At 37.0% G+C, this 12,305-nt stretch overlaps 1 protein-coding gene across 10 annotated transcripts in view; it reads right to left on the bottom strand.

The window, feature by feature from the left end:
* The window catches only part of RAD51B (RAD51 paralog B), a 715,946-nt gene that overhangs the window by 692,766 nt on the left and 10,875 nt on the right, over window positions 1-12,305 (bottom strand). For all 10 annotated transcript variants that reach the window (XM_053224607.1, XM_053224604.1, XM_053224609.1 and 7 more), the window contains exon 4: window positions 11,291-11,407. In XM_053224607.1, the coding sequence (XP_053080582.1) occupies window positions 11,291-11,407 (117 nt within the window). The remainder of the gene's footprint in view (window positions 1-11,290; window positions 11,408-12,305) is intronic.

The following is a 12,305-nucleotide window of genomic DNA, read 5'->3' as shown; positions in this document are numbered from 1 at the left end:
CAGGAAATGAGTAAAGAATTAGGAACAATGATCCAATCAACCATATCTGCTAAACTCCTGTATTAGGACACGGGCCTGGTTATCTTGCCTTTGAAAACACTGGGCAGGATAAACAAATCATGTCTGTGGATTATATTCAAGGAACACCAATTAGAAATTTCTCCCTGGTAATCCTGCTGCTGTTGTTACACATGGAGCAGATGTTAACCTGACAATATTTTGAAGGAGATGAGACCCATGTTGGCCAACCTACAGACCCATGAGCAAGAAAAATAAATGGCTGCTACTGTTGCAAGCAGTGTAAGCAGCCAAAATTGACTAATCAAGTATTTATGTCTTGTACTTCACTGTTTATGCATCTCTATTACATGCCCAGCCCTTGTAGGCATTTAAGTTTACAACCCTGCCTTATTAGCTCCTGTGATCTTGTAGGCCACAGCTAACCTTGCCAATAAGAAAGAAAAAGAATTGTATATTTAACTGTTCTGAGGAAAACTCGGGATGTCAAAATAGGACTCTGGCATCCTGCTCCTACCTTTCTGGGATAGAATAGTCACTTTCAAACAAAACTGCCCCACTCAAGGAGGACACTTGGTCTCCTTAAATCATGAACAAAGCATAGAAATGAGTCAGGAAATACCAATAATGTAAAAATGTGTTACATCCTTTCTTAGTATTTAGAGCAAGGATCTGGGGATAATCATCCCTCTTAAATGTTGTAAAGATTTGGCAGTGCTTCACAGGTTTACTCTTCCAAGGGTACTCTTGAACGAAGACACGCAGATGTTACAGCTCTTTTTGCTGACATGAGTTTGGATCAGTTCTCAGGATTACAATATGAAAATACTTTTTTTGGTGATCTCTTTAAATACAACCTTAATTTTACTGAATCACATTAGCATCTTTATTATGCATTCTCAGCAGGGGTCATCTTGACCCCAAGGGTGAAACCTAGCTTTGATGGGACAGGGGGGAGATTTTATGCTTTTAATGTATAAAACACAGACATACACAGTATGTATAAACAGGTAGACAGTATATCTGTGGCATTAAAATCTCATGGGGAAGGAAGACTTCATTAGAAAAAGGCAGTGTCTAAAAAGCTCCTTAGGGGAGAAAATGAAAACAAGATTGAGAAACACTGATTTAATCTACATTATCCCCTATGAGAAAGCTCCATGTGGTTTGACCTCCACATAATGTAAACTTTTAATCTTAAATTTCAAACATATCTTTACTACCAACAGTCAGTAATAACAGATGCAGAATTGTCTGCTTATAAACTCCACAAGTAAGGAGTTTGATGTTCTCAGGGAATGGGACAAAGCCCTGTAGTTCAGTTCCATCCATGATTCAGCAGTGTTGGTTTCTCTTTGATTTCTCTTCTGTGGCTTCTGCTTTTGGCATAAGTAGTGCTTCTCTAGTACCACTTTTGATCTTGGTGCTATAACTGCATATACACAGATTCAGTGAAGTTCACAGAAATCAAAATTGGGGATAAAGAAATCAGGGAATTCTGAAGTTAGAGTCAGGAAAGAGCAGCTATAAAAATGCCAGCAGAACGTTTCCAGACTTATTCGTACTCTCTCAATTGTCTCCAGGCCTCATCTAAGTTTATTCTACCAGTTACCTTACCTCTGTCTCACCTCCACCAGATCTACCTTCTACCTAATGTCCACAACTCTAGGTTTGACCTTTTCACCAAAAACAAAGATTGTGCAATGCAATTAGACACCTCCATAGATACCACATTAGTGCTCTTTTGCTATGTAACAAATTACCACAAACTTCACAGCCTAAAAACAACAGTGGTTTCTTATCTCACACTTCTGTAGGTTAGCAGTCAGTCCAGACGGGCCTGACTGGGCTCTCTGCTCAGTCTCACAGAGCCAAAATCAAGGTGTCAGCTGAGCGAAATCCACTACACTGCAGCCTGCTTCCTTGCTGGCTGTCATCTGAGGGCTACTCACCGCTTCTAGAGGCCACCTACATCCCTTCTCACATGGCCCCTTCTACTTTCATGTTTTGAATATTTCTGGTTTCTCCTTCTTCTTTAGTCAGAGAAAGCTCAGTTTTCAAGGGCCCATGGAAGTAGATCATGATAATCTCCCTCTCTTAAAGTCAACTGTGTCATATAACATACCATAATAATGGGAATAATAGCTCATCATATTCACAGGTTCCAGGGATTATGACAGAGCATCTTTGGAAGGCCATTTTAGAAATTCTGCCTATCACAAAGTCTATGAGAACGGAGTGGTAATAATTTTAAGTTTTTTAAAACTTACACACACACACACACACACACACACACACACACACACACACACACACAAATACATACATATATAAACACACATAAATAGTGATAGCCAGGCCCTAAGAAAGATTCAGAGATCTCACTCTGGTATTCACACCCTTCTAGTCCCCTCCCACACTACAACAGGCATATCTGTGTAAGAGAATACAGGAGAAGTAATGCTATGTAACTTCCAAAGCTAGGTCATAAAGACATTGCCATTTCTACTTTGTTCTCTAAGATCACTTACTCTAGGGAAAGTCAGCTGCCATGTCACGAAGAGAGTCAAGCAGTCCTGTGGAGAGGTCCAGGTGGCCAGTAACTGAGCCTTCCTGCCAACAGACAGGACCAACTTACTAGCCACACAAGTGAGCCATCTTGGAAGCATCTCCTCCAACTTCAGTCAGGTTTTCTGATGACTGCAGCCTTGTCAATACCTTGACCGTAATCTCATGAGACCATAACCAGAAAACTAGTTAATATGCTCCTGAAATCCTGACTCACAGAAACTGAGAGATAATAAATATTTCCTGTTGTTTCTAGCCACTATACTTTGGAATGATTTCTTAAACAGCGATATATAACAAATTTTTAAGTATACAATACAGATATACAGATATTAGAGATATATAACTTTAAAAATACAGAAGAAAAAAAACTCCTAAAATGAAAGAATCACTTATGTTCATTAATAAAAGATCAATTAAGTAGAAATATCATATTCTTTAAATTACTATTTTGATAATTTTTTAATGGGATACAAATGAAAATAAATACTGCACCTTAGAATAGCAATAACATTAAAAATTCCTAAAGTTTGGCTTATTCCAAGATTCAAGGAGAGAGTATAAAAGAAATAGGAAGGGTTCCTAGGCAGCTCAGTCAATTAAGTGTCTGACTCTTGATTTTGGCTCAGGTCATGATCTCAGTCATAAGATCAAGCAGCACGGGGCTTGCTTGAGATTCTCTCTCTCTCCCTCTGGCCTCCCCCACTCACGCTCACTCTCTCAAAAAAAAACAAAAAACAAAAAACAAAAAGGGTGTCAAAAAAAAAAGACAGAGATACCAGGAACTAAAGCATTATAGTACAAAAGCACTGTATGAGAGTTAAAAAATAAATAACTGAAAATAAATTCATTCTCTCAACTAATATTTATTAAGAACCTTCTACATATACTAATATTGTGAATGTAACAATAAAAATAAAAAGACATAATCCCTGCCCACTTGGAATGTATTCTCCAATGAGGAAGACATGTACTAACTAATCATACACATACTACAACCGTAACAGTGACAAGTGCCACATAGAAGAACCATAGTACATGACCCAGTTCTCTAGAAACATGACAATTCTAAATATATTATGTTAAACATAATAAAATAGATTCAAAATACAGTAAGTAAAAAAAATAGAACTACAGGTAAATTTGTCAATGCAACAATGTAATAGACTATTTTAACAACCTTCTGTAAATTACTATTAGGTCAGGCTGAGAAAAAAAAAATCAGTAAAGATAAAGATTTAAACAACCCAAATAACAAGCTTAATTTAATGCTCATATGCAGAGCAGTGAATTTTAGAGAATAATAATTCTTCTCGATCACACCTAGAACATATATAAAAACTGATTCTACATTAAACCTTAAAGCAAGTTTCAGAAAACTTCAGAGAATAGGGGCATCTGGGTGGCTCAATTGGTTAAGCATGTGACTTTTGTTCAGGTCATGATCTCACAGTTTGTAGGTTCAAGCCCCACATCAGGCTCTGTGTGACAGCTCAGAGCCTGGAGCCCACTTCAGATCCTCTCTCTCTCTCAAAATAAATAAACATTTAAAAACAAAAACATTCTTTTAAAAGATAATTTTTTTAATAATTTAGGTATTTAAAAATTCCAAATAATTCATGAAAGAAGCAATCATAATAGAAATTTTAAAAAACCATTAGAACTAGGGACACCCAGGTAGTTCAGTAGGTTCAGCATCTGACTCTTGATTTTGGCTCAGGTCACAATCTCATAGTTCTTGACTTTGAGCCTTGCATCAGGCTCTGTGCTGACAATGCGGAGCCTGCTTGGGATTCTGTCTCCCTCTCTCTCTGACCACCCCCCCCCCCCCCACCGCTGCTCTCTCATAAATAAATAAATAAATAAATAAATAAATAAATAAATAGAACTAAATAAAAATGAAAATACTTTATATTAAAAAAATGAAGCACTGGATATTCATAGACTACAAGCTCAGAGTAAAATAAAGAAAAACTGAAAATTAATGGGTTAAATGGGCAAGAAGTTGGGAGGTTGAAATAATCCCAGAAAAAATGCAATTAGAAAAGAGATAATAAAATAACAGAAATCATTGAAGTAGAAGACAAAAAAAAAGAGAGGACAAGAGGACCAACAAAGAACAAAAAGCACAGTCCTTTGAAAAGACTATAAAAATATTCAAAACTTTGACCAGACTTTTCAAAAAGAAAGGGAGAAAGAAGACAAAGTAAGTAATATTAGGAATGAAAAGGGGAATAAAATTACAAATAAAACCAGATTTAAAGACAGGGAGAATATAGTGATTAACTTTATAACAATAAATTTAAAAAATTTAAGAAAATGGGCATATTCCTGAAAATATTCACCAAAACTACTCAGGGAGAATAATCCTATACATCATTAAAGGAATTTATTTCATTTTTAAATCTTCCCACAAGGAAAATACCAAGATCAGACAATTTTTCAGGCAAGTTTTATCAAATTTTCAAGAAACAAAAATTCTAATTTATACAAACTATTATAAAATATTAAAAAGAAATATTACACAATTAATTCCACCAAGTAACTCAAAATCACACAAAAATTAACTCAAACTAGATCATAAACTAAATGTAAAACCTAAAACTACAAAACTTTAGAAGAAACCACAGCAAAAATCTCTATGTCCTTGGCTGGACAAAGAATTTGTAGAAATGACATCAAAAGCACAATCTATAAAAGAAAAAAATTAAGAAACAGGACTACAGCAAAACTAAAACCTCCAAAAGCTACCATGAACAGACCAATGAACAGAGAAACCACAGACTGGAAGACAATAACTGCAAATCATGCATCTGATAAAGGACTTGTATCCAGAATATATAAAGACTGCTTACAACTCAATAACAAGAAAACAACCAACCAATTAAAAACTAGGCAAAAGATGTGAATAGACATTTCACTTAAGAAATTTACAAATGAACATATGAATAGGTGTTCAATATCACTAGTCATTAGGGAAATGAAATTAAAACTACAATGAGGGGCGCCTGGGTGGTTCAGTAGGTTGGGCATGCGACTTCAGCTCAGGTCATGATCTCACAGTTTGTGGGTTCAAGCTCCGCATTGGGCTCTGTGCTGACAGCCCAGAGCCTGGAACCTCCTTTGGATTCTGTGTCCCCCTCTCTCTCTGCTCCTCTCCCTCTCACGCTCTCTCTCTCCTTCAAAAACAAATAAACTTTAAAAAAAAAAAAAAACTACAATGAAATTGGCAACTCTGAAGCAGGCCTGGCTGCTTCAGTGGGGATAGGGCTCCCTGTGGCCCCCAAGTGGATAGAAAAATAACTACAATGAAATACCACTACACACTCACGAGAATAGCTATAATCAAGAAGATAAACAATACTAGGTGTTAGTGAGGATGTGGAGAAACAAACCATCATGCATTGCTAGTGAGAATGTGAAATGGTACAGCCACTTTGGAAAGCAGTCTGGCAGTTTTCATTAAAAAGTTAAACATACACCTTTCATATGATCTAGCCACTCCACTTCTAGGAATCTACCCAAAAGAAACAAAAACCTATGTCCACACAAAGATATATCCATGAACATTCATAGCAGCATTATTCCTGAGAGATGAATATGGAAACAATCCCAGTGTCCATCAACTGATGAATGGATAAACAAAATGTGCTATAGCCATACAATGGAATACAACTCAACAATTTAAAGGAACAAACTACTAATATATCCTATAACGTGGATGAACCTCAAAAATATCATGCTAGCAGAGCCTGGGTGACTCAGTCAGTTAAGCATCCAACTTCAGCTCAGGTAATGATCTCACGGTTCGTTGAGCCCCACACAGGGCTCTTGGCTGTCAGTGCAGATCCAGCTTGGGATCCTCTGTCTCCCTCTCTCTGCTCCTCCCCAGCTTGTACTTTCTCTTTCTCATTCTCTCCCTCTCTCCCTCTCTCTCTCTCTCTCTCTCTCTCTCTCTCTCAAAATTAAAAAATTTTAAAAAAGGGGGCGCCAGAGTGGCTCAGTCGGTTGAGCATCCAACTTCAGCTCAGGTCATGATCTCATGGTTCATGAGTTCAAGCCCCGCGTCAGGCTCTGTGCTGACAGCTCAGAGCCTGGAACCTGCTTTGGATTCTGTATCTCCCTCTCTCTCTGCCCCTCCCCTGCTCACACTCTGTCTCTGTCTCTTTCAAAAATAAATGAACATTAAAAAAAATTAAAGAAAAAAATTTAAAAAAAAAACATGCTATGTGAAAGAAACCAAACACAAAAGACTACATATGATTCCACTTGTATGAAATGTTTAGAAAAGGCAAATATATAGAGATAGAAAATTGATCAGTGGGTGCCCAGGACTGAGAATGGAAGCAGGAATTAACCTCTACATATGCATGAGGGAAATTTTTACAATGACAGAAATGTTCTAATGATATTGTGGTGGTGATTTATTATGAAGTTAGCAAATTAGTTGAATTATACAATTTAAAATGGTTGAATTTTTATAGCATTTAAATTGTGCCTTAATAAAATTGTTCTTTAAAATAATCAAATGAGGGGTGCCTGACTGGCTCCTTCAGTGGAGCATGAGATTCTTCACCTTGGGGTTGTAAGTTCAAGCCCCACATTGGGTATAGAGATTACTTGTTAAAAATCTTGAAAAAATAAAATACCGTAACCAAACGATTTATGAAAATATATTCAGGGCGCCTGGGTGACTCAGTCAGTGAAGCGTCCAACTCTTGGTTTCAGCTCAGGTCATGATCTCAGTTTCATGAGTTCAAGCCCCACGTTGGGCTCTATGCTAGCAACACAGAGCCTGCTTGGGATCCTCTCTCTCCCTCTCTCTGTCCCTCCCCCACTAGTGCTGTCTCTGTCTCTCTCAAAATAAATAAATAAACTTAAAACAAAAAAGATATTCAAGCTCATTAGTAATCAGGAAAATGAAAACTAAGATCACAGATGCCAAAGATGGGCATGAGTTTTAAAGTCTGATAATACCAAGGCAAGAAGATATGGAGCAAGAAGAATTCCTACACATCACTGGTAGGAATATATCTGTTTAGGTACAACCACTCTGGAAAACAATTTGTCCTGATTCTGCGAAGTTACATTATGCACATACCCTATTACCAGAAAATCACTCCAACATAGATACCTTAGACAGGGGCTTGATATTAAAAATTTTAGGCTTTGCAGACCATCAGACCTTTGCCACACCTAATGCAACTCTGCTTTCTATCAAGCAAACAGCCACAGACAAAACATAAACAAATGAGCATAGCTGTATTACAATAAAACTTTATTTATAAAAACAGACATCAAGCTAGATTTGATCACTGGGCAGTAGTTTACCACTTCCTGCCCTAGAGAAATACCTGTACATGCAATCCAGGAGACATGTACAACAATTTTCATAGGACTTGTTTCTATTAGCACCAAACTGTAAACAACCCAAATGTTCACTAACAGGAAAAAAGATAAATACATTGGGGCCTATTTTCAAAATGGAATATAACACAGCAGTGAAAATGAATTATACTCTTGCTACCTCAAACAACATGGATAAATCTTAGAAAACACCATTAAATGAAAAAAGTAATTCATAGAATATGATAGGATTTAATCACAGATATATGATTTAATAGAGCTCAAAAATAAAACTAAATAAGCTGTTTTTATATCTCGTATTTAAGTGCACATCCAGTAAAAGAAAACTATAAGGAAAAAATTATAGGAATGGTAAAAACTCAAGATAAAGATTACGTGTCAATAGAAGGCCAAAGATAGGATCAGGGAGAAGCCCACAGTTAGCTTCAATAGTGTCAGTATTGTTCTGGTTCTTATTAAGTCATAGGGTCATAAGGCTTCATAACTTACACATGCAGGATATAGCTCCTCCTATATACATAAAATACACATTAAAATTTTGTTAATAAAAGGTAAACAGAAATACTCTGTACTCAGTGAAAAAAAAATCCCAAAATAACTGAAGAGGCTACCTGTAACTGAAACAGAAAATATAGAACTTGCCCCTAATAAGCAGTCTGAGTATTTATGCTCCAAGTCAGCCAAGCAGATCATGACAAAATGGTTTTTAACTACCCCTTGGATTCAGAAAGAATTGACAAAAGCCAAATGAAAATGCATTAAAAATTATTCTAAAACTTAAAAAAGATAAAGTATCCGTGGGTTAATCTTTCTTAAGCTCAGTTTTTGCTATTTAGTATGTTTATTAACTGTGGAATACTGTTGTTATAAACTCATTTGAGCAGAGGTCCAGCTAGAGTGCATAAAGATAGTAGGATTATGGCACCATCTGGTGGCAGGACCCTACAACAGCAGGTTCTTGTTTTCTCTTTTTTTTTTTAATATGAAATTTATTGTCAAATTGGTTTCCATACAACACCCAGTGCTCAACCCAACAGGTGCCCTCCTCAATGCCCATCACCCCCCCTCCCCTCCCTTCCACCCCCCATCAACCCTCAGTTTATTCTCAGTTTTTAAGAGTCTCTTATGGTTTGCTTCCCTCCCTCTCTTTTTTTTCCTTCCCCTCCCCCATGGTCTTAAGTTTCTCAGGATACACATAAAAGTGAAAACATATGGTATCTGTCCTTCTCTGTATGACTTATTTTACTTAGCATAACATTCTCCAGTTCCATCCACATTGCTACAAAAGGCCATATTTCATTCTTTCTCATTGCCAAGTAGTATTCCATTGTGTTTATAAACCACAATTTCTTTATCCATTCATCAGTTGATGGACATTTAGGCTCTTTCCAGAATATGGCTACTGTTGAAAGTGCTGCTATAAACATTGGGATACAAGTGCCCCTATGCATCAGCACTCCTGTATCCCTTGGGTAAATTCCTAGCAGTGCTATTGCTGGGTCATAGGGTAGATCTATTTTTAATTTTTTGAAGAAACTCCACACTGTTTTCCAGAGTGGCTGCACCAGTTTGCATTCCCACCAACAGTGCAAGAGGGTCCATTCACCAATTATCTAATAGGCACCTACCAAGTATAGCACACACACATTTTTAAATCTTTCTCAGAATACAGGGCATAAAATAAGGTATAGTATCTAAAACAGAGTCCCCATCTTCAAATATATATATATACAGTTAAATTTATGACTATCAGAATGTTAAGAGTCTGCTCTTGCTTAGAAGTTTGTGTAAAGTATCTGTGCCCCTAGAACTCTTAAGCAAGAAGTTCCTCCAGAGCATCCTGGTAAGTCCATCAACTCACCACACCAATGCAGCTTGCAAGTAAAAGAACTGTGGTGGTTTGGGAAAGTCTCCAATCTCACTATGGAAAATACAGAGGTTCCTCAAAAAATTAAAACTAGATCCACATACAACTCAGCAATTCCACTTCTGGATATATACCCAAAAGAAATGAAAACAGTATTTCATCAAGATATCTGCACTCCAATGTTTATCACAGCAGAATTCTCAATAGCCAAGATACAGAAACAATCTAAATGCTCGTTAACTGATGAATGGATTTAAAAGTGCGGCATATATACACAATGGAATATTATTCAGCCACAGGGAAGGAAGATATCCTCCCATTTGCAACAACATGGATGGACACTGAGTACATTATACCAAGCGAGGTAAGTCAGAGAAAGAAACATACTATATATCAGTTACATGTGGAATCTAAAAAAGTTAAACCTGTAAAAAAAAAAACAGTAAAATGGTGGTTAACAGGGGGAGGCAGTGGGAAGATAAGAGTGATGGTGTTTAAGGGCACAAACTTGTAATGAGTAGTAAATAACCCATAGAGATCTAATGCACAGTATAACGAATATAGACAATAACATTGTACTATAATTATGTAATGTTGTAAATACTGCTGTATCAGCAATCATATTATAATATATAAATGTATTAAAGTAATACGATGAAAACCTTAAACTTACACAATGTTACATGTCACACTTATTCAATTAAAAAAAAAGTCCTCGAATTCTTGACACTTCTTTCAAAAGGTAGAGTCAAATTTCTCTTTCCTTGAACATGAGTTGTATTTAATGATTTGCTTCTAAGGAAGAGAATGTGGCAGAAGTTTATGATGTGTAACTGCCACAGCTAAATCATCAAAAGCATGACCACTTCCACCTTGCCTTCTTTTGGATTACTCACTCTAGGGGAAGTCAGCCATCATGGAATGAGGAACTCAAGCAGCCTGTGGAGACACCACTTGTAGAGGAACTGTGACCTGCCAACAACCACCATCAACTTCCCAGTCACGTGAGTGAGCTCCCTTGAAAATATTCTCCAGCCCCACCAAGACTTCAACATACCGCATCCCTCACCGATATCTATGAGCTAAGCCACTCCCAAATCAACGGAAATCATAAAGGTTAATTATTGTTTTAAGCCACTTAGTTTTGAAGTAATTTGTTGTGCAACAAGACATAACTAACACAACAACCTGTCACAGAACCAAAATGTATCTACGGTGGAAACTAAAAATAGCTCACTTCAGTTGAATATTCATCATTTTCTAAGTTGAAGAAACAGCAACCTAAGGAGACTTCAGGTGGTCAGCAAGGAATGTTTCGAACGTTATATTTTTGCAAAGCAACTGTACTAGGTACTGAGTGGAGAACCATGCCTTTGAGGTACAAAATAATTTATGTTTTTTCAACTAAACTTTTTCCCCTGGCTCTGAAGGTTATAGGTCTATGGGAGGTTTGGAAAGTTTCTCCTTTACCTCTGTGAGGGATCCACAAGCCACTCCACCATGCAGGGCTTCATCCAACGCAGAAAGAGTTGTAGCTAAGAACACTGGTGAGACAGAGGCAGATGTTTGCATCTTTAACCCATAAGCCTACACAAGAAAAAGAAAATGATCTTTTCAATATCCCTGTTTATTCGAAAACAGAAACCAAATCCAAACTTCAATTTCTAGCAGCTGGAACCCAAACCCATCTCTTTTTTCCTCCAACTTTTATTTGTTAAACAAATATTCAATCCATGCCCAGAGACAGTGCTAGACAATGGGGCTATGATAGAATAGACAGAACCCCTGCCCTCACAGTATGTATAGTCACCCAGCAATTGAAACCAGGACTGGAAACCAGACAGTCACCATACAATTATTAGAGATATTGTGACAGAGAAAGTGGAAACACAGGAACAGTAGACCTGATCTAGATTTTGTGATCTAGGAAGACTTCATGCAAAAGCTAGATGTCTGAGCTAAAATGTGAAATAGCTGTTAAGCAAAGGAAATGTGCATGTTCCTGCCAAAGAGACAGAATATACAAAGAAAGGGAAAAAATGGGAACTAATAAAAACCACAAAAAATAAAGAGTTCATTCAGAATGGTTGAAAGATGGGTGTGTGATCACAGTGGGGCAAGTGATGAGGCTGGATAAATAAGCAAGAGACAAATCATGAAAGAGCCTTGTTGAAGTCTGGAGTCTATACCGAGAGCAACAAGGAATGACATGCTCAAGTTTTCATTTCAAACCAAGGTTGGTCTGTGAAGAATAGTTGAAGGTAGCTATGGTAGGCTGAGATGTGGTGCCCCAAAAGATATCCACATCAAATCCCTGGAAACTGTGAATGTTACCTTATTTTGAAAAAGGGCCTTTACAGATGTGATTAATATGACTTCATACCCAGCAATGTTTAAGAATGTTTGCCTCTGCAATTTATAACATTAAAAATTACTAGTATTTTATTAAATTGCCCAAATAAACTGTGGTCAAGCCATAGAACTA

This window comes from Acinonyx jubatus, chromosome B3 (assembly GCF_027475565.1).
Source record: "Acinonyx jubatus isolate Ajub_Pintada_27869175 chromosome B3, VMU_Ajub_asm_v1.0, whole genome shotgun sequence".
Taxonomy (NCBI): Eukaryota; Metazoa; Chordata; class Mammalia; order Carnivora; family Felidae; genus Acinonyx; species Acinonyx jubatus.
The sequence above is the reverse complement of the archived record's forward strand: the minus strand, read 5'-3'. Positions and strand labels throughout refer to the sequence as shown.